Genomic DNA, 25,375 nt, shown 5'->3' on the forward strand with positions numbered 1-25,375 from the left:
GGGTGGAGGGGGCCGAAAAGGGTGAGGCTGGATTTATTTTTCTCTGGAAAACCAAGAGTGTGGATCACTAATTGGCAAGATCCGGAAGTGCAGGGGCTCAGCATTCAGGGGCACGTGGGGAGAGGTGGGCCTGGTTCAGAACAGGGCCCTTCCTTCTTTGAAGTCAGGTGGGCTGCAAGCCATGGAGATTCGGAGATATTGAGGTGGAGATCAGCCCAGCTGCCCCCAGACTGGGTCCTCTCTTCTCTTTTTCATTTTCCTTGTGTACCAGCCCTACCAGGGGCCAGGCTCTGCTCTCGGTCATGACATACATGTGCAAACTGACAATAAAGACCCTGGGCCTGAACTATGGATCTAGCGGGGTGCCCAGGATATGGCCATCATGAGTTTAAAGCTGTTGAGGAATGAATTTCAGTCTCACTGTCCCCTTCACATAACCCAGCTGCCCATCTGAGGAGAATGACCATTTTGACTTGAATCTGATGTCTTCTATCAGCTTGCGCAGAGGGCTTGGCACATGGCCTTGGGGGTCATGGAGAAGGCCCCCTTTAGAGATGCCCTCACTGAGGCCTGTAGGTCTCACCACCTGCTCGTTAGAAGCAGCTAGCAACCTGGAAAGCATCTTTAGCCACAGCATCATTTCCACTGGAGCAGATAAGCACCCACCCTCTGCCCCCTGGGACCCTGGTACAGAGGCTTGTGTGGTATCCTGGAGGTTGCCTTCTGTCCCCAGCCTGCCCTCCCAGGCCTGGGTTGCTGGCATCGGCTTTATCAGGATTCTCAAGAGGGACAGCTGGTTTATGTGACAGCCCTGTTCCCTGCATATCTGTCCTGGTTTTAAATAGCTTATCTGAGCAGCTGGAGGACCACATGGGCTTATATGGCGTGGGGTACATGTTCCTTTAGCCCTGTCCCTGGCACCTGCCAAAATAGCAGCCAACCCTCCTCCATTGTGTCCCCTCCTCCCCGTCTCCTGCTGCACATTCCTCCCACCGCAGGGCTTGGCTCCCCAGGCCCCAGCCCACGCGCCTGGTTAAAGCCTCTCCATCCCCTGCCCTCACCCAGTCCCTGCCATAGCTGAGCAGACCTCCAGGATCTGTCGGCAGCCCCTGTTCAGAGGTAAGATTTGAGCAAGGCTCTAGGGAAGGGGAGAGCGGGGGTGGGGGGGGACATGAGGGTCCTGGCCCTGGACCCTTTCCCCAGCATCTACGTGTGTCCATTCTGAGTGGACACTGGATTGATAGAGGGGACCACCCTTCAGAGGAGATGTTGATGGGACTGGACCCCAAGCTTAGTGCAGTGGAACAAAAGAAAACATTTTAGCAGTTAGAGACTGGGGCTGAAGTCGTGGATCTGCCACTAAAGATGCTATTCAGTCATAAAGGCGTGGATACATCACTTGCCCTCCCTGGGACTCAGTTTCCTCATCTGTAGACTGGCCTAGGTCCTTGCTGGTCCACTGCCTGCCATCAATACAGAGAAGACCTAACCAAGAGGGATCCCCTCAAATGACTTGGTGCTTTCTAGGCAGGTTCTTCTTAAGGCCCAGAGATCAGGGTGAGACCTGGGCCATATCCATTAGATGAGTCCTGGTGGTCAACTCTCATCCCCAGGAACTCAGACCTGTCCTGGGAACATTGAGAAAGGCCAAAAGTCCAGAGGCAGATGGGTCCTCTGGGGCTTCTCCAAGCCTACTGGTGAATTCCCCTGGACTTTCCTGCCCCAGCATCGTCCCCTCCCTAGGGAAGAGTAAGAGCTGAGAAGCAAGGGAGTTAATGGGGCAGACCCCCCTGGGAGGCCTTTCCCTGGGGTGAGCCAAGCTTATCAGCATGAAAGGGTTAACCCTAGGTTTAGCAGCCCTCATGTCGCTTCAAGTGTAAGGCTTGTCCTACCCCATACCACCCCACTAAGTCTGGAGGGACAGACCTTGCTTTGCCTGGGAAGTTCCCCTTGATTTTAGCTTCTCCGGGGCATGTGGAGGGAATTTGGGGGTAGGGATGGAGTGTGAAGGAATTTCAAGCAGCTGGGAAGCAGCCTGACCTCCGGAATTCCTCCTCTGACCCTCCTCTCCCAGGGCAAGTCCTCCCCTGGGGCAAAAGAGGAATCCAAGAGGATTGAGTTTCAGGCTGTCCCTCCCTCCTCCCCTCTGCCTGTCCCTCAGTTTCCCAGGTGGGCCAACAGCTGTGGGTTTAGGAAGACCCTTTAGCTCACACTGCGGCAAAGGCTGATGGACAGGGTCTGTGTTCCTCAGAAACTTCGAGACAGTCTCTACAAGATGGGAACTTGAAGCTCATCCGTTTGATAGACAGGTTAACTGAAGTTCACTGGCTTCACTAAGGTCACCCAGCAGGAGTGTGAGGCTGATCTTTTGACCCCCAAGGCCAGTATTCTTTAGGCCCTGTGTTGTTGTGCTCTACTCCCCAAGAAAGGCGACCTGATATATCCTGCTGGGAGGGAGTGAGGCTAGAGAGCAGCCCAGGAAGTGGGGGAGGCTGAGTATGAGGCCCCAGGTGCCTTGGGACATTCCCATTCCTTGCCTGGCCAAATTCTTGAGCCTCTCCCCTTTGGGAGACCCCAGGCTCAGCCTCCCCTTTCCCTTTATCAGGTCCTGCCTCTGATCAAGTGGCTTGGCTGAAAAGCCCTCCTGCAGCCTCCAGGGTCTGCGAGCTATTTTTAGGAGCTGGATGATGCTCCAAGAGCAGGGAGAGGAGTCCAAGCCGCTCTTCCCTCCTCTGAGCCCCAGTGCCACACCCTGCAGCTCTGAGCTGGTGAGAGGGCAGGACCGGAGAGAAGCCAGAAGCCATGGGTTCAGGGCCAGCCACATACCATTCCCCTGAGAAACTGCTCCCTCCTCCCCGAGGCAACAAGTTCCTGGGGTGGGGGGCTCAGGTAGCAGCTCCCCAAGTTCTCAGGCCAAGTTCTGACTGCTCATGTGGGCTTCAGGCGATGCTCATCTACAAGCACAAACTTCCCACCCCTCCCAGGTGGCCACTGTCATCCTGAGAGCCGTTTGAACCCTCTGGGATTTGAGTTTTTTTTTTTTTTTTTTTTTAAGCAGCATGAGGCTCAATCCCCTGTTGTGACACCTTACACATTTGACATCTCTTCTCCCCTCGTCCCTCAACGTGGGAGTGTCTCAGAGCTGCTGTGCAGAACTCCTTGTGAATTTTTAGGACTCTTCTCTCGCAGTTTCTATCCTGCTCCAGCAGAGGGAGCAAGGGTGGTTCTTGCTCAGCTGTCCTTAACCCCCAGGACTGGGCCCATCCCAGCTTCCAAGGTGCCGAGTCTGACGTCTCTATCCAGATGGACAGCTGGGGAATAGCAGCTCCCTGGAAACCCCTCAGTCTCAGAAGGGTTGCCTTGAAGTGGACATCGCTTCAACTCGGGACACTGGATGTCCACAGATGGGTGCCTGGGGCTGGCCTCAGCCACCACATTGGCATATACAAGGAGAGCAAAGGAGTGAGCAGGACTGTCCAACTGCTGTCCCCATCTGGGCAGCTTGGGTCAGGCTGCAGAGGGTGGTGAAGCTCTGGCAGGTCTAAGGTGGGGCAGGAGCGGGCAGAGGGCACAGAAGAAAGATCAGAGCGTGGTCTCATCTGTCACTCTGATTCTTGGTTCACCTGACTTCAGCCGCACCCCACATTTTCTTGTCCCTTGAATCCCTTCCAACCCAATAATCGGGATGGCTGCCTGATCATCAGATTGCCAACGAGGACGTGGTTCACATTTCAACTAGCGTGCTCTCAGGAGGGTTGGGTTGTAATTGTTATTAGTTGTAACAGTTGTTACTGGTGTTAGTTATAGAATTGCTATCAGTTGGGTGCCCCTCTGGGCCAGGCACTTTATACCAACTCTCACCCTTGTCTCCATCCCAGGGAACTGAGGGTTAGGGAAGTGAGATGACCTTCCCAAGGCCACACACAAAGGCATGATGGGGCCAGTATTTAAGACCAGATAAGTCTCCTACCCCAGGCCTTGCTCTTCCACCTCTTGTTGACCTCTCCCTCTAATTACGTGTGTCCAGCTGCTCCTGACCTTGTCCAGAGCCTTCCACTTCTCTGAATATCAATCTGATCCTCTTAAAGATCTCAGAGAGGCAGGATGTGAACACTTTATCTCCATAGTACAGAGAAAGAAGCAAGGTTCAGAGATGTTGAGAGCACTTGCCCAGATGTCACCCTCAGCATATGAATGAGGAAGACTGGCATCCAGATCATTCCAGCCTATCACCAGAGAGGATCATCTCAACACAAGTTTCCCAGGGAAACTGTGTTTTTTTTTTTTTTTTGGTAGTACCAGGGATTGAACCCAGACCATTATAGATGCTAGGCAAGCATTCTACCACTAAGATACAACACCCCTCCCCACCTTGCCCTTTTTATTTTATTTTGAGACAGGGCCTCTAAGTTGCCCAGATGGGTCTCTATCTTGGGATCCTCCTTCCTCAGCCTCCCAAGTAGCTGTAATTACAGGTGTGGACCACCACACCTGGCTGGGAAACTATTTTTGTTGAGGTAGCATAGATTAATATGCAATTTTAAGAAAGTTGCAAGAAATAATACAGAGACATTGCTTACATCCTTTGCCCAAATGTCCTCAATGAAAACATTTGAAATACTCCATAGTGCAATATCACAACCGGGATGTGCACATTGATAAGTCCATTGGGGATCTTAATCAGATTTTCCCAGCTTCACTTGTATTCTGTGTGTGTGTGTGTATGTGTGTGTGTGTGTTAAATTCTATAGTTTTATCCTGTGTAGATTCATGTACACATCTCCACAGTCAAGACACTGAACAGTTGCAAAATCACAAGGGTCCCACAAGTACCCTTGTATACCACTTCCACCTCCCTCCCACCCTCCACACACCCCTGATAACGAATCTGTTCCCCATTTCTATAATCTTGCCATTTCAAGAATGTTATATAAGTGGAATCATATGTATGACCTTTGGAACTAACTTTCCCCAATCAACAGAATTTCCCGAAGACGCATTGAGTTGTGTGCATCAATGATTCATTTCTTTCGATCGCTGAGTGGCATTCCATGTCACCCTCCCAGGGGGTGCTCTTGCAGGAGGACAGGGGTGGACTTGTCAGCACCCCCCTGCCCTGAAGGCATCTGCAGACTGGATAGGTGGAGCGAGTTGACAAACATTGCTTTCAGAGTTATAAATGGGAACACAAAATCCCAGACAGCATGCCTGCTGGGGGCAAGGGATGAAAGGGACATTAGCTGGCTGCTTGGCTATGATGCTGGTGCTGCGATCTCTTCTTACAGAGGAGGAAACAGGCTTGTCCCTACAGGTCGCATAGCTAATAAGAGGTGGGGTGAGATTCACCCCAGGGCCCCCTGATCCTGCTCCACCTGAGGCCAGAGCTCTTAGAGGAAGGCAGGCTCCCTTTCTGCCAGCTCTCACATCTTTCTCTTTCTGGAGGCAGAGCAGAGACCATGTCTGACGTGGAAGAAGAGGTGGTGGAGGAGTATGAGGAGTGAGTATCTGGGAGCATCCTGTCTCCAGTGTTGACCCCTCCACCTTGCCACTCGCTCCCCTCAGGAGCCACCTAGCTGCCTGCTCTAGATTCTGGTGGATATGGCCTCTTTCTTTCCACTTCTGTACCTCTGGGCAGCAGACCCCAGGCAGATCTCAGGCTGGGGGACTTTGGGAACACCGGAGCTCAGCTCCAGGGTCAACAGGGTCCAACCTGGGTGGGGACCAGCCACTAGCTGAGGAGCCAAGAAGCTGGGATTCCTCTGATGCCCCACCACGCCCACTCAGAGCCCAGCGTTAACACTCCACCTTGGGTCCCTATGCGCAAAGGACGGTGCTGGTCCGCAGTCCTGTCTTGGAGAGAAGCTGGAAAAGGCTCGCCACTAGGCAAACCAATAACAGTCTCCTGTGGAGGAGTGCTGCCAGGGGGTTCCCAGAGCCACACACACAGCCCCTGTCCTCACAGGGCTGTTGGGGTGCAACAAACTGCAGGAAGGAATTAGCAAGCAGGTGTGGGGCGCAGAGGGAGGTAGCGGGCGTTGGGATGGCCAAAGGAGGTTTGTGGAGAAGACAGGTCTTACTAACACAGCATTCGGAGAGCAAAGAGGTTTGGCTGGGAGAAAAGCTTTCTAGAAAGGGGCACTGCCCGAGGGAAGTCCAGAGGTGAGGTCAGAGGAGGAAGCTGGCAGAACACTAAAGGGACCAAGCAGGCTGATGCAGAAGTTTGCTGGGGGCAGTGACACATAGCTTGGGTGAGAAGAGTGGGCCAGGTTAGTGGGGGCCTTTGCAGAGCAGGAGAGAAGGGTGAACTCCACGAAGCAAGAGGGAATGAAACATGGGGTTATCTTCTGGGAAAGGCTGGTCTGTGTGTGTGTGTGTGTGTGCGCGCGCGCGTACATGCGTGTGGGGACTCTTGAATGTGCGCAGGCATTGAGAGTATCTTCCTTTGCACCCAGGGAGCAGGAAGGTAAGCACACACACGTATGCACATTTGGATGGAGGACAGTGTGGCTGGAAACTGACCCACTTCTTCTCTCTTCTCTCACTGGCCTGGCCTTCTCTTCTGAGCAGAAACAGCTGTGGAAGGTATGTACCTTGGGCAGGTGGAGGGCCGGACAGGAGGGATATCAGGAGTCCACTATTCCTGGGAGCCCTGGGCCTGTCTCTGCCCTGAACCCAGCTGAGCAAAGATTCCCAACAGCTGTGGTCCCTTCGTGGGGGGCAGCCTACCTTAATTGCTTGGTCTTGAGACAGATATAAAGTTTAAATCTGTCTCCTTTGTCAACTATTCTCTTTTCTTTTTTGGTACTGGGGATTAAACCCAGGGGCACTTGACCACTGAGCCACCTCCCCAGCCCTTTTTTGTATTTTATTTTGAGACAGAGTCTCACTGAGTTGCTTAGGTCCTTGCTAAGTTGCTGAGCCTGGTTTTGAACTTGTGATCCTCCTGCCTCAGTCTCCCAAGCTGCTGGGATTACAGTCGTGTGTCACCGTGTCCAGCTGTCAACTATTTCCTTTACCACTTTTCCTAATAATTTTTATGTTTTCTTTACCAAGGAAAATCTGAAAGGCATATAAACGTAGAATCTGTGCCCCCTCAAAACAAAACAACAGCAACGCTCCCCCAAAAACAAAATAAAACAAAAAACCCAAAAAACAAAAAAACAACCAAACCCCCAAACACCCTCCAGACTCAGGACCCAGCCAACAATCATCAGCTCATGTCTATTCTTCTTTCATCTCTCTCCATCTGCCCCCAGTTATTTTGAAACATGCATCCCAAATCATTCCCACACATCATCATTTCATGCTTTAATATTTCAGCGTGTATCTCTAAAGATAAGCACTATAAAAAAAGCCCCATAACCCCGATGTCATGGTCCCACCTAAGAACATTCCATTTAATAGTCTTTCAATTACGAATATGCAGAGGCCCAGTTACCTGAGACATTATATACAGACATGGAGATTTATTGGTATTGTCTAGCAAAGGCCTGTCTTGTTGTCCCTGTTCTTGGAGGTGTTAACATCTGCCCTCCTCAGCTTTAGTTCCCCGATGTCACTGGAAGATCTCCCTGGCCTCTCCTTCCTGAGATCCTGAAACAGGAAGTGATTAAGAGACCTCACTGCCATCCCCACCCAGTCCACAAATGGCCCAGAATGGCCCTCGGGCGCCACAAGCCTCAGTATCACAGGCAGGCTGGAACCTGCCTCTTAGTGGCTCAGCAGATTCTCAAAATATCACGTCAGCACAAGGTGTGCAGAGGTTAGGGAAAGGGTCTTCAGGAAGCTCCAGGAAGAGAGGTGGTGGGGTTTCAGGGTCTGGTCTTCCTTTGTTCCCCAGGCCTTCTAGGGAAAAAGGGGGCATCTCCTGCACATTTAGGGCCGCTCCAAGGGCGTCTAGCCAAAGAGGAGACTGGAGAGAGATTCAAAGGCAAAACCAGCCAGACACACTGGAATCACGTTTGGTTTTCCTGGAACACCAAATCCTTAAGGAGCAATCTCTAGATGTGTTCCCTGCACCAGCTCTTGACATGATGGAGCTTCCTTTATTTTGGGATTTTCCACTTCATGAAGGCAGGTTTTGGTGGCAGGGTTTGAAAGCTGGACCTCTGGATTTGGGACCAATCTGCATGCTACACGCAGCGGGATTTAGTCTTGAGTTAACAAAATAATTCTCTGCAGTGAGAGGGGTCTGAGCCCTGTGCAGTGAGCCCCCTTCCCAGCTAAGGACCTGGCTGTTGGTGACCAAGGGAGATCAAGGGCTATGAGTGGCCGCAGTGCCTCCAGTATGGACAGCGCTGAGCATCTCTTCCTCTGGGAGACTAATTGTTCCACTGCGTGAGCTCTTCCTGGGGTGGAGGGTTTCAGCTGGAACAGCGAGGAAGTTGCCAGACGTTTCCTCTGGGTTAACTGTGCTCTGCCTTAGATGATTGACTTCCTTTTCCAGGCCAGGGAAGCACCCCGGGTACCAACTCCCAGAAGGGCTTTCCAAGTGCGACTTGGAAACGGGATTTGTCCAAGAGACTCACTTGGAGCAGGAATGTAGAGAAGTTTGACAGTTATCAATTGTTTCTCCTTCTCTGCTCTTTTGGTGCCTCTGTCCCAGGCTGCGAGGTCTAGAGGCAGAGCAGGGAGCTGCTAGTTAGTGCTTACTGAATGCTTCCCTCTGTCAAGGTGTGCCAGAGCGTTCGGTTCTCACGTGGGCTGGGAGTGAGGTCATGGTTTGCATTTACTGACCAGGCACCTGGGGCTCCGGGAGTTACCGAGCAGGGAGTTGTCCGAGCTGCTCAAAGTGGGCCTTAGGCTAACTGCAAGCCCCGCATGGTCACGGCCACGCCCTGCGCTGCTGCACGCTGCCCAGGCTCTCCCCCCACACTAACCTGTCTCGCTTCTCCCCTCCGTTGCTGCCACCCCCGAACCTGGAAGAGGAAGACTGGCAAGAGGACGAAGACGGTAGTACAGCTTTTCCTGCCTGCTTTCAGCTCCCTGCTGTCCTGAGTGCCACCTGCTTGTCCAGGGGCCCTGTCCTTGGGGCGGGGAGTGCTGAGTGGGTCAGTCACTTTCCTCCCCAGTCTCAGAGGGGCCAGGACCACAGTTCTGAGACCTTCATCCTGCGTGTCCTCCAGGGTCACTGGCTCCTCCTGGGCTGGGCAGTGGGAAAGACCCAGGCTGGCTGGTCTTCCCTGTGCTCCTCATAGGGGGCCATAGAGGGAGGCTCCTGACTGTGGTGAATAGCCCCCCTGTCCCGCCCCCACTGCACATCCCAGGGCTCCAGGCTGGGTCTTTCCCTATGAGTTGGCCTTTCCCAGGTAGGGTGGCCAGGGGTCAAGGGGCCTGGGGTAAAGTCATCTGAAGAGCAGCTGGGGCACTGGAAATAGCCAGAATAGAGAGGACATGATGTCAGCTTTTAGATGTGCACTGCTGAGGGGAGGGGTGGGGCTGGACTTGTCCCCAGCGCCCAGGGTTAGCACGAGGGCAATGGAAGCAGACTGGGGCTTATTTTAGAACAAACTTAGGCCCACAGTGATGTCCCAAGATGCAGTAGGTAGCCAGGAGGGGCAGGGAGCACCCCCTCTTCGGGTCTGTGGCATGACCCCTGGGTGAGTGGTGGCACACATGGGGTGGGCCAGAGAGGCATTAAAACAGTGGCCTGAAGGGGGACCCCAAAACTGGCCTTCTAGACTCATGCCTTCTGGAAGGATCTTTTTTGAGGTAAGCCTCTTGCAGGGATCAAAGAAGAGGCATCTCCAGGCCTCAGAGAGACTCAGACTTGGGAAAGGAGGGGTGAGAGCATGGGGCAGAGGGAAGGAGGCTGAACTCTCTCTCTGGATGTGAGCCCTTCCTTCCGTCCTGGGGCATTTTTTTCTGCCTCTTGCATCAAGAGGCTGTCATTGTCAATCAGTCAAGGAGCCTTGCCAAGCACTTCAACAGGCAGAGCCGTGGTGGTGATGTCACCCTGTCTGCCCCCAAATCTGTCTACTCCAAGAGCCGGAAAGGGCAGGGTTCACATCCTGCTAAGCAAATGGATGAAAACAGAGAAATCCTGACAACCTTTTGGATAGTACAAATACTAATTGTGGGCATCTCATCCACCCACACAGGCTCACTGTCTTGGTTTCATTTAGACACAGAGGAAGGGTCTCCAGACTTAGAGAGTCCCTGGGACCCAGACAGGAGCTTCCCTGACATCTCACCTTAAGCAGGGCCCATCCTATGGTGCCAGGCACTGGGTGGAACTCCTGGGGTCGAAAGTTGGGGAATGAGCTGGAGTCAGACCCCCAGGGAGGTCATTGAGGTCAGGTCAGGCAGATGGAGCCCCAGAGACACCCCACATCCTAATCTGCTTCTACCCCAGATCTCTGGCCCTCCTGGTGACCTCCAGGTAGGGAACAGTTTTCCATATTGGGAAAGGCCCAGTTCTGATTCCCAAACTCCCAGAGAGGCAAATTTGGTACCAAACAACTCTTCACAAGCCTGACTGTGCCCTTCTGTTGTGGTTCCTCCCCCCCCCCCGGGTGGTGAACTCTTTCTGCACAGGAAGAGAGAGTAAATACTGGAGGCCTTTCGGGCCACGGTCTCTACCGCGACTATTCAGCTCTGTGACTGGGGCCCAAACGCACCCACAGACAGGACATGAACGAGTGGGGGTGACTGCAGGCCAACTTCATGTACAAGGACATTTTGGGGGGCCAGATTAGGTATATATATATATATATATATATATATATATATATATTTATTTGTTGACATTTGGTTTAAATCAAGAACAGAGCAGCCTCCCATTCACATTGGTTGACCCCAATCCATCTGGACCCGGAAGTTGTTGGCCCTGGGTCCCTGTCTCTGCTCTCCTTTCTGGGTGCCCCCTTCCTGTCCACTCTCTGTTCTGGGTGCTGCAGGGCCAGGTTATTCACTGGGTCTGGTTCACTTCTGCAGAGCAGGACGAGGCAGCAGAAGAGGAGGCTGAAGATGGGACTGGGGCTGAGGATGAGACCAAGGCCGAAGGTACGAGCCCGGGGCACTGTGTGTGTGTGAAAGACTCCGACCCCAGAAGCCAGCAGGCTGGGCTGAGCCAGGACCTGCTTGTGGGGAAGGCTCTTGGGGGCAGTCTGAGCTTGGAACTGGACCTTCATTAACCCTCATGTTTTGTTTAGAAGATGGACTAGAAGAGGAAGCCAGAGAGGCTGAAGGTGAGGCTGTGGACATCGAGAGAGGTTTGGGGGACACACCAGGACTCCTCACAGTAGCTTGGGAGAGACTGTCCACAGCTTCCTTCCAGGGAGTTGGGGCAGGAGAAAGGAAGATAGAGTTTTGGACAAATAACTCTTAACCCCTGACCCTCCTCATCTCAGAGAAGCTGCTTTGGGGGTGCCCAGTAGGAGAGGGGAAGAGTGTCCAGGCCCCTGATCTGGGCAGACAAGGGGACGCAGAAGTCACAGGCACTCAGGCAGCTCCTGGCACAGAGGCTGAATAGTAGTTGGGTGCAGTGTTTGTAAGATGAACTCCCAAGGCTCAGGTGGCCGTGTGGTGGGCCATCGACGTGGCCACCGTCACATCACAGCCTTTACCAGGCTGCCAGGTGGTTGCAGTCACACCTCCTCAGCAAAGACAGCGGCTGAGGCTTGGAATCCTGCCCACTAGTTAACTGGCCCAGATCTCTGGCCCTCCTAGTGGCCTCCAGGAAGTCCAAGGGGCAACCAAGATGGCTGACTTGGGAGAGGATTCTGGGGCCAGAGCCCCCCAGGGACCTCTCCACAGGCCCCTCCTCACAGTGAAGCAGAGAAGCAAACCTGCCTTGTGTGGAACTGCTGAACAAGAGAAGGCTTTTTAGTCCCGCGCCGAGTGTGTGTGCCCGACCCTGTTGTCCCCTGACACCCCCCACCCCCCAGCTGCTGTGGGACAGGAATTTGGGGGTTTACAACCCCAGCTGCCTTCAGGCTTTTGGTGCTCCTGGAATTGGGACTCCCTGTTCAGAGGGGGAAACGGAGGCCCCCAGGCCCCCAGCCCACAGGGGTGGAGTTGTGACCAGGCCTGGGCCTCCTGACCCTGGGGCTGTGTGTTTCTCTCTCCTCCAGATGGCCCAGTGGAGGAGTCCAAACCCAAGCCCAGGTGAGTGGGAGGCACCTGTGGTAAGGCCCTGGGAGGGAGGGCGGTGAGGACAAGATGGGAGTGCAGCGTGGCACAGTGGGCATGAGCTGGGGGTGTAATAGGCACAGACTACCACATATGGTTGCACAGCTTGTATATTGCACAAGGCTCTTTGCCTGAGGGAGTGAATGGGGCTGAATTCTACCCCACATTCCGCTACCTCATGCACCCTGACATGGATGGGGCTAGAGAAAGGGGGTGGACTAGTCAGGGCCTTGGGCAGACAGACACACCCACCTTTATCCCAGGATGACCAGAACCCCCTCCTCCAGGGCTGAGGTGGGACCTGGGGAAAAAGGGAGGAGAATTTGGGAAACCAAGCAACATACCATGCCAGCTCAGGTGTGGTGGCTTCAGAGAGCCCCAAACACAGGGCAGCTTGGCTGCATACGATACCACCCCTGGAGGCTCTGGATGGCGGTTGGAGGCAGGGAGCATTTCCCTCTTGGTGACGTTTGTCCTGCCAGCAGATGGTGCGGGTCCACTCGCGGGCCTGGCCCCACTTCTGTGGGTTCATCGGAAACCAGCTCCCTCCCAAGCCAGGCCGAGCCCCATTCCCGCATCCAGCCCCCTCCCCTTTGCTGGCCACTGTATGTACCCTGCATAATCTCATTTCAGCATCAGACAGACCTGAGGGCAGATGGGGAAACCAAGGACCAGAGACCCCACCCTGGCCTGGTGTCACATACTCCAAATGTGTGTTGGGATCAACACCAAATTGTGGGAATCCCTGGGCTCCTGGACAGAGTCTCAGGGTCAACCACAGGGATGTGGACTCAGCCCCATACGCCATCTTGTCTCAGCCTCTCAATCTTAAGGGAGAGGGACGCTGCTGCCTTCTCTCTGGGCATATTGTGAGGATAAGAACACAATGGCTGGTGTGAGAGGGCTCTGTGTATTCCCAGGTGCTGAGCAAGCGTGGAGACTACTAGGGTTGACATTAGTGTGACAGCACTGTGCGTTGGCTGGGGCCGTGGTGGAAGTCCCTGCAGGAAGGAGAAGGCCCTGCCTGCCCTTTGCAGCCCCTCGGGTTCTGAGCGGGGTTACTCCTCTGACTTCGTACTCCCCTCCCAACAGGCTGTTCATGCCCAACTTGGTGCCACCCAAGATCCCTGATGGAGAGAGAGTGGATTTTGATGTGAGTGGTGGCTGTGGGTAGAGTAGGTCTGGGCTGGGAGTGGTCACGAGAGCTCCAAGGAGATGGGAGACCCTGTGGCTTTGTGGGCTGGGGGGCAGATGGGTAGAATGGTGTTTAGCAGAGGCCAGGCTGGGTGCCAACCCTTGAGTGCTGGCTTGGATTCAGAGCCTTTTGCCCTGGGCAGGGGTTATCTGGTCCACCCGTCCACTGGACTAAGGGGTTGTCTGGTTCACCCGTCCACTGGACTAAGGTGGCAGCCTCTAAGCCCCAGGGCTCCACCCACAGGACATCCACCGGAAGCGCATGGAGAAGGACCTGAATGAGCTGCAGACGCTGATCGAGGCTCACTTTGAGAACAGGAAGAAGGAGGAGGAGGAACTGGTTTCTCTCAAAGACAGGATCGTAGGTGTCCAGCCTCCAGCCCACCTCCCTCAGCATCCCTGTCCCTCCCCGCATGAGGCCGGCCTCCTCCAGCAGCCTGCTTGGGCTCCAGGTCCTGCAGAGTGTGGCCCTTCCTCAGGATCCCTGCTGCAGTGAGCTGCTCTTGCATCCCTGCATGGTGGCTCCTTGGGTTCCCTTCTCTCCCTGCCAGCCTGGGTGCTCCTTATTGGCAGAAGCTGGACCTTGGCAGTACCTAGCCCAGGCCCTGGCTGTGCGATGACTACTCAAACGCCCGAGGTCTCTCCGTCCCTGCCTTTTCCCCACCAAGCCCAGCCACCCAGCTAATGCAGGGACCATGGGAGTGACCTGCAGGCTTCTAGCTCATTGCACTGGGGACAGAGTTATTCTGATTCCTTTCTTCCTCTCCGCCTAACTTGCCTGTCTGTAGCTCCTCTCAGCAACCTGTGACTTGGCTGTCTATCTTTGAACCCAGAGGCCAGGGCTGGGGCAGCAGCATAACCCTTGTGGGAGACCGCAAAAGCCACATAGTGGAGACGGTCTCCGACATGCAATGCTGGGTGTGGGTCCCCTGTCATGTCCTCTGTGGCCATCCTGACACAGTCAGCACACTCTTCTGTGGGGCCCACCTGGTAAGGGGTGGACTCCGTCTGCATCTGTGGAGCTGGCTGAGAGCACTTGGAGCCAGGGCATCCCTTGTGGGTCCCTGTCCCTTGGTGACATCACCTCTCAGATGCACACTGGGGCCTCTGCCTCTCTCCTTAGGAGAAGCGCCGAGCTGAGCGGGCTGAGCAGCAGCGCATCCGTAATGAGCGGGAGAAGGAACGGCAGACCCGCCTGGCTGTGAGTGTCCCTGACAGCTCCCAGCTCTCTATTCAATAGATGCCATTCAAGTCAGCAGGGGCCATGGTCTTGGCTCTGACATCACACCAGTGAATGAGACGGACATGCTGGGGCCTCCCGATCTTGATGTTTTAAGACTCCCTAGGTCTTATCCCTTCCCTAGTGCAGGCTAAGAACCAAGGGCCCCGTTGTCCTCTCTTGTGCAGCTGCTGAGGTCCCTTCCAGAGCCCTAGGCCAGCCCAGGGCCTCCTTCATGCTTGTCCAGGACTGGGGCACCCTCTGCAGCTCCTTGCCCAGTGGGGAGAGAGCTCATTCCACCCATGCAGACCCCTGGCTTCAGCCCAGAGCCAGGCTTTCCCCCCCTCACCCTTAATTTGCCCTCTTCCTCCTCTCTGAAAACCAGGAGGAGAGGGCCCGGCGAGAGGAGGAGGAGAACAGGAGGAAGGCCGAGGACGAGGCCCGGAAGAAGAAGGCTTTGTCTAACATGATGCATTTTGGAGGCTACATCCAGAAGGTAGGCAGGGGGCAGCTGGGGTAGCCAGGAGGTCCCGGAGTACCCTTGAGAAGTGAGGAGTCAGCTGTAGTTGGCAGCTTTATATTGAATTCCAGGAACAATTTCCCCTTTGCAGAGTAGGAGTCTGAGGGCTCCTCAGGCCCAGCCCGGGGGACTCTCAGCCCAACTGTGGCTTTGCTATGAGGGGCCTGCTGTGGGTACAGGCTAATACTCCTTTAGCTCCCTGGGGGCCCAGGTACCTCCAAGATGGTTGGGTGCAGCTTGAAGAGCCCTGGGCTTGGAGTCAGAGCCTGGTTGACCCAGCTGTGCCGCACACACCTGTGTGGACCCAGTCTGTTTCCTCATATGGGACTGATATTGCCTGCCCTGCTCTTTTGAGAGGGTCCCATGAGCTAACATGGAAAGTGTCTGTTATACTTTCCATGAGGCAGTTTGTTCCTAGGAACTCACTTTGTTCCTCTGCCCCACTGGAGGAGGAGGTGTTGATTTTCTTTACACAACTGGAAAGATCAGAACTTTTTCTTAGATTTCCAAAGTCCCCAACTCTGGCACCATGCCTCTGCCCTATGGTGACCCTATCAGCCAAGAGCTTTTGGGCCCCTGCCCAAAGCCCTAGCTTCCTCCCTGTCCACCAGAAGGCCTGTGCTGAGCGTCTGAATCACTTTTTCCTCCCTGTCTCTCTGCCTGTCTTCTGCCTCTCTCTCTATGTCTCTGTCACGGTCTCGATCTTTCTCTCTGGGTCTTTCTCTCATGGTTTCCTGGCTTAGCAAGCCCAGGTGGGTACCAAAACCTCACATTCTCTTTCTCCCCTTAGTTGTAAGGAGATCCCTGGGAGGGGAGGTGCCTTGCTGGGGAGGGGAGTGCAGAGTTCTGGCTGGGTGGGGAGGAGGAAGCCCAGAGAGGTGGAGGACACCATCTAGGCATGGGAGGAAGGGGTGGAGATGATCCTCACTGCCCTTGCTTCAGTTTCCCAGGGGAATTCAGGCAGAGGATGGTGTGGGGTGTTGCAGGAGCATCCTACTCCCAGGGGCAGTTTGGGAGGGTAAGGGGACAGGGAGGGGTGGTCTCTAGCTATGTCCCCCTGCTTACCACACCCCATTCAGACCGAGCGGAAGACTGGGAAGAGGCAGACTGAACGTGAGAAAAAGAAAAAGATTCTGGCCGAGAGGAGGAAGGTGCTGGCCATCGACCACCTGAATGAAGATCAACTGAGGTGGGGCCAGGCCCATGATACCTTGGGCACTGAGGTCTCAGTAAGGGGTTGGAGGTTGGGTGGAGGGCACTTCTCATTGGGAACCACCAGAGGGCGCCCCACCCTCACATTTCCTAAACTGGGTTTGCTGGGAATTCAGGCTGGGGCAGGTCAGACCCAACCCACCTGAGCTTTGTGGATAGGTAGAGAGAACTGAGCAGGCCCCTTAACTGTCTGCACTTGGCACTTAAACTTGCTCACCTGCTCACTGGAGGCAGGAGGGGGATTGAGCTAAATGATCTCTGTGCCAGGAGGACTTCTCCTGCTTCCTCCCAGTTCTCAGAACTCTGCTCTGGAAGCCCCTGGTGTTGTTTCCTACACACTCTGCACTGCCATTGGGGCCCCAGGGGCTGGGTCAGGACCAGGGTGAAGGGCGGTGAGGGCTGTCCTTATTGACCCTTGCTCCATTCCCACTGTGGCGCATGCAGGGAGAAAGCCAAGGAACTGTGGCAGAGCATCTATAACCTGGAGGCAGAGAAGTTCGACCTGCAGGAGAAGTTCAAGCAGCAGAAATATGAAGTGAGCCCCACGCTACACACCCCCTCCCACACCATGCTTCTCCTGGTTTGACTGGGTCCACACCACTGCTGTCCCTCAGGACCTCTTCCATGTCCCCAGTCACTCCATTCAGCTCATGCACCTCGACCCCACATCCTGTCTCCAACGGCGTCCGTGCCCTCTCGCCTTCCCCTAGGCTGCACTGAGCTCCCACCTCCCTCATCCCAGGCCTCCTGGGACCTGAGCTGAATTGTTCTTTGTCTTCTCCACTTTTCTTACAGATCAATGTCCTTCGAAACAGGATCAATGACAACCAGAAAGTGTAAGTGTCTGAGGTCCTTCTTTCAGTCCCTATCTCCTGCCCGCTCTGTCCCCCTCTTCCAGCCATCCTGCTCTTTGGAGAGCTCTGGACTCCCACCCCTTCCTCCTCTTCTTCAGCTTGTAGACTTCCCTTTGTGGCTCCTCCAACAATTCTCCCTTCTCTCCCTCTTGGCGGTTCCTTGACAGTAGGGGATGGTGTGTAGGACCAGAGGTCTCACTCCAGCTTGCGGCTGCTGCCCTGTTCTGCCCCTGGAGGTAGCTCCAGGCTGCTCCTCTTAACCCTCAGCATCTCTCAATTTTATCCCTTCCCCCTGGAGACCTGCTACTGTGCCTCCATGTAATGGTCCTGCTTTCCCCTGCAGCTCCAAGACCCGCGGGAAGGCCAAGGTCACTGGGCGCTGGAAGTAGAGCCCACGTCTTCTTCACCAAAGCTCTCCTTGCCTGTGTTCCTGCCTCGCACACCTCAGCTCCTGGGACCCTCCTGGGACCCTCCTGGGAACCCCAGGAGGGTCCTGTCTGGAGACCAGGAGATGGCCTAGCTGGAAGCCAGCACTCCTGCCTGCCCCCTGCCCACACCATGCCAGGAATAAAAAGCCATCGCACACTGCACACACAGAATGGCATTTCTGTCACCTCCCCTGAGATGAGATCCTAGTCTCAGGAAGTCAGGGTGGCCATCAGAGCCCTGGTATCTGGCTAAGCTCGGAGGCGCGTCTGGTCCCTTCCATCTGCCTCCAGATGGGAGAGGCCATGGCAGGGAATGCTCACGTCTTCTCAGAGCCCAGAAGGGAATCACCAACAGTGGAAGGGGCTTGTGACTTTAGCCACTGTGAGTCATGGGGAGCAGCACCTTGGGGAGGGCACTGTCGTGTGTGTGGGGTGCCCACTGTTTGACTCACTCCCTGAGAACAATGCAGTCCTCTTTGGATAGCTGCTGTTTCTTTCTCCTCCTGGCCAGGGCACTCAGAGCCAAGCGTCTATGGGGCAGAGAGCCCTTGAGGGAGGAAAGGAGGCTGGTTTCCTGGGCAGCTGTTGAGGCTGGAGCTTCTGAGAGGCCTGGCCCAGTCTGGGTGACTTGGTTTTCCCCTTCTGATGACCTGTATATCCTCTACGGCTTAAAGCCACTTCTTGGGGACCACAGTGTATGGATTTCAGTTAACAGGATATGCAAACCCCACAGGATGGGAGAGAAGCTGTTTCAAAGGCCTCCAGGCTACATCCTTGAAAGGGGCTTGTCCTCCTGCACTGCCAAACCTTCGCTCCGGCCACTCTGTCTCCTGGAATGCCTCTGCCCATTACGTATTTGCCATCCATCCACAGGAGCCCAGGGGCCCTGTCTCTTAGAAGGCATCCACAGCTCTCAGGCATAGGAAACCCACCTCTTCTCACTCTGAGCACGTGGGCCTTGCTGCGACCACTAGCTCAGTGCCACTCAGGACTGCGTCACCCCTTATACCCTTGGGATATAGTATAGGCCTGTTGATGCTGTGTGCCAAGCACTGTGACAGACACCAGTGATTGACACCACAAGAACACGGTCCTGGGGTGAGTGGGAGGGGCTCCGCCTTAGCTCTGTTCCTTGTTCGTTCTGTCCATCCTGTGGACAGCCACCTCCTGAGCTGACTGCTGGGCCTGGCCCTGGACAGGCGTGCTGGGATCTGAGCTGGCATGGCCCACAGGACACAGCAAGTCGCAGGCTCCAGCTTAGCATGGCAGCAAGGAGGGCATAGGGGCTGGGGAGCACAGATGGGGTCCCCCTGGCCTTGGCAGGCAGAGGGCTTTCTGGAGGAAAGTATGTCTACCCTGAGTCTCAGAGGGAGAGGGGGAGAATGTCACGGGGGACGAGGTCTGTGTGTGGGTTTTGAGGGCCTCGTATAATGTCCTAGAAGCAGGAGTTAGCATGGTGTGTTTGAAGATCCACAGCTATTAGCAGAAGCCAAGCATTTTCCAATGGGGGAGACAAGGAGACCTCATGTAAGTGTCCCCCAAACAGGCAGGAGGCAAGAGCCTGGGACTCAGGCCTAAGAAGAAGATCCTGGGCACAACCCCAGTTCTACTCACCCTAGTCTACAGGGTAGGACAGATGTGACAGCACCCCATCCCCTGGAGACAGTGGCATCAGTTCCAAAACTAGAATGACAGAATTTTCCAACCACATCAAGTACCTGTGGGGTTCCACCTCCTATGCCTCAGGGGTCACCCTCAGAGCAATAAGGGGATGGCAGCAGCCTTGGTCCTGCCTCTGGCTCCTCCCTTCCCATCGGATCCTTAGGATCACTCTTCTGTGCCCATTGAGGTGGGTGCTCCCCAAAACTACATCCTGAGGCAGAGCCAGGAGGCAGCCTTTGCTCTCCTCTGCATCTCCCCTGAGGTCAGTCCCATGTTATATCTTTTCTCTTTAAAGTCACCTGGGGTCCAGGAAAGATCTTTAACCCCTCCCCCTCAATATTCCCCATTTATTGGCGATGAAAGTATTCAAGGGCTGTTTTGGCTACATTAGGTTTTCTGGGGTTTCAATCATCCATAGTCATCAGAAGAAGGGGGGACACAGTAGTACAGTAAGATATTCAGAGGGGGGGAAGAGGTTTTCATAAAACTCTTATTGTAGTTCATTGTTACAATATTTTTATTTTATTTGCCTAGTTTATAAATCAAACTTCATCACAGGTGAATATGCGTAGGAAAAATAGCTACATGTAGTTAATTCATTATGTCCACTGCTTCTTTGATTGCCATGGTGTGGAATCAAACACTGAAGATACAGGATGGCCCTGAGCTGGTCTGGGCCTCCTGACCGCTCAGGAGTGGGAAGGGGCTGTAGTGGGGCCACTGTCCTGTGACTAGCCACTGCGACTAGCCACTCTCAGGGGCTCCGGGGCTGGGAAGCCAGGCTCACCAGTGCTCAGTCAGGTTGGGCCCTCCTTGCAGAGCGATTTACAGAGAGCCTCAGGGGACCTCTCTTTCCATCTGGGAGCCAGGGCCATGCCAACTCCCTGACCAGACCCCTGGGAGTTGGTTGCGGGGAGCTGGGGGATGAGAGCCACTGCCATGGGCTGTCTCTCCTGGTACTTGGCCAGGACTGTGCCACTGCCCAGATGAAGGTGGTGGAGCTTGCTTCTGTGCAGCCTCCACCCCTAACTCTGCAGCCTGGTTTCTGGAAAGGGTGGGGCCGGTCCTGCACTTTCGTGGGTCCGCCCAGGTAGTGGGGAGGGCTGGGCTCAGGGCGGACCCCAGGGCCAGGCTCTCTGAATGGCCTCAGTTAGGGGTGGGGTAGGTTGGTGGTACAGCGGGGACCAGGCTGAACTCTAGGTCCCCACAGCATAGCATGGGCACTTACCTGTCTGGGTACAGATCCCCTCTGAAGGTTTAGCCTGCCCTGTTATTGCGTAGAGAGGAAGACCCAGTATAAGTTGGGGAAAATACAGAGGATCCAGGTCAACTAACTTCTTTTCTGCACAACATGTGTCTCGTGGGTTCTCACTTTGCCCCTGCACCAGGCACTTAGAACTGTTGTCTCTGAACAAGCACCTGTGGCCCACAGGTCACTCCCACATGGCAGACGAGGAAACCGAGGTTCAGACAGTTTAAGCAATGTGCCATCCAGTTAGCAACTGGCAAAGAGGGGTTTGAACCTAGGTCTCTGGGACTCCTGACTTGTGGACCTTGTAGATTGAGAAGAACCCAATCTCTACAAGCTCCAGTGCCTGGGTCAGTGTTGGAGCCTCTGTGAGCAGGGTGGGGGTGGCCCAGAGTGTGAGTGCTGGGGATCAGCTCCCCTGCCCACCCAGGGCTAGAGAGGAGATGTGCTGTGTCCAACACCAGGAGGCCAGCCTGGAGGCGGCGTTGATGGGCCTTTGCCCAGGACGCAAGAGTGATCAGGCAGCCTCTTCTTTCTTGGGGGAGGCCATTCCTGTGCGGGGAGTGGGCAGTGGGGGACCTGAGGGTCATGGAAGTCCCTGTCATTGCCTCAGTAACCCCTCAACTCTGCAAAGAGTGTGCAAACCACAGGGAGGGCTGAGCCCTGGCTCTAAACATGAGCAGGGCTGGAAGAGGTGAGGCTTCAGGGCGCTCTGCAGTTTCCCTCCACCCTTACTTTCCAGCCACAGGGAGCTAGCTATTGTTTCTGCAGGGCTCTCTGCTGCCTCTGTGATACCTTTCCTGCCCCTGGAATATCCTTCCTTCCCTCTCTTCCTGTCCAGCTTCTCCCCACCCCTCTGGTCCTTGCTGAAGCCCCTGTTTCTGCTGTTATCTTGAGAACCCCTACACTGAAGGCCTGTTCTCTCTGAGCTGTGGCTCCCAGATGCCAGATCTGAGTGTCCAGCCCAGCCATCCATCCATGGCACTGTTACAAGAGCTCTGGCCTCACGCACCTGCCCACCCCAGGCTCTCAGCCCCCACCCCAACAGCTGAGGGAATTTAAGTTGCTCTCAAACTGAAGACTCAGGAGGAAAAGATTTCCACATTTGTGCAAAGCACCCAGGCCCTGGGGCAGGAGAGAGGTCACCCCATCCCACACCACTCCACCCCTCTCCACCCTACCCTGTGGCTCTGCCATGTGCACTGGCCATCGTCATAGAACCACACCTTGAGTGAACCTCAATCCCAAAGCAGTTTCCCCAGAAAAGTCAGGCCCGGGCAGTGCAAATCCAAAGAAGACGGGCAGGGCTGGGATGGCTCTTGAGGAAAGTGGTAGGCAGGGCGGGGCGGGGCAGGGTGTGCAGGAGGACGGTTCCCAGGCTGAGATCTGCTGAGATTGCGCTGGGCTTGCAGAGCAGAGCGGCAGGTCAGGGAGACCTGTTTAGGATGAGCTGTGTCACCTCATCCTCTCCCCACCCACACTTACCCTGCAGGTTCCCAGGAGACGCCAGTCACTGGGATACAGGTCGATGAGGATGAAGGGAGAAGGTAATGGACAAAAAGTTTCCCCTCTGAACCTGTCCCAGAGACACCTCGGATCCCCCATCTTTCACCTACTCAGGTTCAGGGCAGTGAATTCTGTCGGGACACATTGGGACCCTATAGGCTATGGGTAATGCTATTAAATGGCATTAGCTTCCATATATTAAGCACCAATTGTGTGCCAAGCACTGTGCAATGTAATTTCTAATTATAGTAACATGTGAAGTTAGGTTCTACATCAACAACCCCATCTTTTATACAAGGAAACTGAGGTTCAGAAAAATAAGGCAACTCATCCTAGGTCAGAGGATGACCTAGGATCTGGATACCTTTTATCATGATTTTAAAATTATTTGCATGGTATATTTTATCAGATGAAGTCATATTTTTTAATAGAAAGCAAAAAGCATATATTAAAGAAATTGTATTTTAGCCAATAAACATTTAAATAATTTCTGACTATGCAAGTATGTATGTGCCAATCCCTATCATAGGACAGCTCATATGAAATAATGTTAAAATCTATCTACTGCAAAATTTTGATCACTTCCTGGGAAGTCATGGATTATGACTTCCTTGCTCAGAGAAAATGACTTGTGAAATAGCATAGCCCTCATCGCGTTCATTTGTGACTTTTGATTTCCTCATCTTTCCCCCCACCTGGACTGGGAACTTCTTGGGCCCTGGGGTCCTGGCTTGCAATTCATCTATAGATCCTAGTCCCCCGCCAAGCTTGTTGACTGACTTGAGTGGGAAAATCATTCCTAAATTAGGTGTCTTTGTAGGATTTGATCCTTTAAATATTCCCAGTGGGAACGAACATATGGAAAAAATAGTCAGATTAGAGTTTTATTATTGTCTTTTGCAGTTGTTAATGTACTAACAAATCCAAACAATGGTCTCTTTAGAAAAAACAATAATTTTAATCTTGAAAGGGTCATGTTTACCTGACATCATATCAAACAAGGATTGAATTTGCTTGATTGCCTATGTTTCTTTTAAAGGGCCTATAGAATCATTGATTTAGTCATTCTGTAAAGTTTTGAGCACATGCCAGGTGCTCGCTGGTTATCAGAGTCACTGCTGGAGATAGGCCTGGTCTGCTCCCTACCTTCATAGAGCAGGGGAGGGTGATGTTAACTAGAAAGTCAAACCAATGAACAGATACACAGACACACACACACCATATAGCACATGGAATCCTAGATATGTAAATATATAGATATATTCATGTGCCTATTTCACAGTGTGAAAGGAAATGCAGAGGAAAAGAACGGCATGCCAAGGGAGGGTCCCTGGGGCGAACATGGTTTAGTCTGAGGGCTGAATTTGGGGAGCTTCCTGTAGAAACCTTCTCTGAGTTGAATCCTCAGGATCTCTAGGCCTCAGCCCAAGGAAGAGTGAGAAGAAGATGCCGACAGGAGGGAATGGCAGATGCAGAGAGCTTGGCATGGTCAGGGGATGGAAAGGAGGCCAGGGCAGCCAAGGTGAGAGAGTTGGGAGGTGCAGAGGGTGGGGTCATGCCAGGCCTCAGGGGCTGTGGGTAAGGAGTTGGATTCTACCTCCAGAGTGGTGGGAAGTCATTGAGTTTTATTCAAGAGGAGGATACTCTGATTTACGATTATTTTTATTGGTGCATATTAATTATCCAGAACAGTGGGTTTCATTCTGGTATCTTGGTACATGTATAGTACGTGATTTGAGCATTTCCACTGATTAATATTTTTAAAGATCACTTGGTTGGAGAAGGGTCAGAGGGGAAACAGGAAGTTTGGACTGGATGCTGATACTGTAGGGCAAGTCGGAGACGGGGACTAGTGTGGAGAGAAGGGGGCCAGGGAGAGAGCTGAGGCAAGTCCAGCAGAGTTAGGGGCACAGGGAGAGTCTTCAGTACGTACCTGAGCCCCTCCCTTGCCCAGATCTGACCCACTGCCGCTCCCTCCAGTAGTACCCTTAGATCCTGGCTGATGGGGCTCTGTCCTTGGGCCCTGCACTTTCAAAGGCCTCAATCTCACTCTCCTCTGGCTGTACCTCCTGATGGAACAAGGAGCCTGTCTGCAAGTCCAAGGGCTGTGCCATCGCATCTCAGCCCATTCTATATCAGAACAGTCAGAAAGAGCACAGTGAGAAAGGGAGTTTGCACTAGAATATAAGTTTTGCAACCTGGAAAACAAACTAACGGATTAACTAAATTGGAAATCAGTGGACTTGACAATCCACATGCTGGCACCAGAATCTTGTATATCATGGAGGAAAACGAAGATTTCACACTAATGCTGCACCTGAGGTTCTTGGGACCCAGATTCCCTGCCAGATGGCTCTCATGTTGTAAGCCAGGGCCTGTGCAGGCAGACCACGCCACCTGTGTGTGCAGGCCTAGCCCCAAGGGGGATGAATTGTGACTGCATGTGGGTTGTGGGGATGGGTCTGGGATGGGGCTCCCGGTCCCTTGCAGCACCAGAGGGAGTTAGGGGTGCGAGGAAATGGGGAGGGATGGCTACCAGTTAGGGGAGTGTGGATCTTCCTGGGGCTCTGTAGCCAAAGCTCCTCTGCCATCCTCCTGACTTGCTGAGGCCATGCTGGGCTGCAGGGTGCTGTGGAGGATCTGGCTGAGATTTCTCCCTACCCCTGGAGGGGACAGAATAGTGCGGTGTTAACTGTGGACTCCAGAAGGCTCAAATATATGCTCCCTCCCAGGGCAAGAGAAGGAAGTTTTTGTGGGCTTTGACTGTGGACCTCTGAGTGTGACATGGGGGTTCATCACAGGAGTGGGATGGAGCTGGGGTCTGGAGAGTTGGTGGGAGACTACTAGTGCCAGAAGCTTCTGTTTGGGACCCTTCTCAAAAGTCCCCCCAGGAAGCTTCATGGGGCCCTCTCTGTCCCCTCTGAATCTGTGACAGTGAGCCAGAGGAGCCAGGAGGACTATAAGACAGCCATGGACTGAGTAAGGACTCAGTCCTTCCTGCCTCCATCAGGAAAGGGGACACCTGGGAAATGGGTGCCTGGGAGGCAGGGCCCAGCCTCCTCCCTGTTGGCCCCAATTGAAAGTGCGCTGGGCATGAGAGGGAGGGAGGCAGGGGTGCTGAATTGAGTAGAGATCGGGGCTTGAAGTAGTTAAGGGTGGTCTTAAACACTAAAACATGGCACCTGTAACAATCAAGTAACTTCTCAGCTTTGGGACCTTTAATTGCTCCCACTGTCCAGCAGGGAGGGGCCCCCAGAGCTATTGGTAGACATTATTGAGAAACAATGGAAACTTTACGGACAGATCTCATCTCACCCTCCACAGGGAGGCCGTCCCCGGGCACAGAAGCTGGCAGGGTAGCCTGTCCCTTCCCCTCCTTCCTTCCCTCTCCAGAGCTTT

The 25,375-nt window shown here is 53.9% G+C and overlaps 1 protein-coding gene across 13 annotated transcripts; it reads left to right on the forward strand.

Annotated features, from left to right (window-relative positions):
* The first annotated feature begins 5,456 nt into the window (after positions 1–5,456).
* Positions 5,457–17,520, forward strand: Tnnt2 (troponin T2, cardiac type). 13 transcript variants are annotated; one of them, XM_027945626.1, is made up of 15 exons: positions 5,457–5,497; positions 6,165–6,181; positions 8,920–8,952; positions 10,936–11,004; positions 11,154–11,189; positions 12,075–12,108; positions 13,225–13,285; positions 13,571–13,687; positions 14,450–14,527; positions 14,931–15,041; positions 15,809–15,817; positions 16,145–16,254; positions 16,722–16,812; positions 17,073–17,113; positions 17,475–17,520. In XM_027945626.1, the coding sequence occupies exons 1-15, from the start codon at positions 5,457–5,459 to the stop codon at positions 17,518–17,520; spliced, it is 894 nt and encodes a 297-aa protein (XP_027801427.1). The 13 variants fall into 13 exon arrangements, with proteins under 13 accessions (XP_027801427.1, XP_027801435.1, XP_027801428.1 ...); XM_027945634.1 differs by lacking the exons at positions 6,165–6,181; positions 15,809–15,817 and adding exons at positions 6,453–6,463; positions 6,565–6,582 and having other exon boundaries at positions 8,926–8,952; XM_027945627.1 differs by lacking the exons at positions 6,165–6,181; positions 8,920–8,952 and adding exons at positions 6,453–6,463; positions 6,565–6,582.
* The last annotated feature ends 7,855 nt before the right edge of the window (positions 17,521–25,375 follow it).

The sequence above is a fragment of the Marmota flaviventris genome, chromosome 12, assembly GCF_047511675.1.
Source record: "Marmota flaviventris isolate mMarFla1 chromosome 12, mMarFla1.hap1, whole genome shotgun sequence".
NCBI lineage: Eukaryota > Metazoa > Chordata > Mammalia > Rodentia > Sciuridae > Marmota > Marmota flaviventris.

Excerpts from the sequence above, each read along its gene's own strand:
- Tnnt2 (XM_027945626.1), top strand. The coding sequence starts at position 5,457 with ATGTCTGACGTGGAAGAAGAGGTGGTGGAGGAGTATGAGGA. Across the intron at positions 14,528-14,930 it reads AACGGCAGACCCGCCTGGCT|GAGGAGAGGGCCCGGCGAGA; the intron begins GTGAGTGTCCCT and ends TCTGAAAACCAG. Across the intron at positions 16,255-16,721 it reads CTGAATGAAGATCAACTGAG|GGAGAAAGCCAAGGAACTGT; the intron begins GTGGGGCCAGGC and ends TGGCGCATGCAG.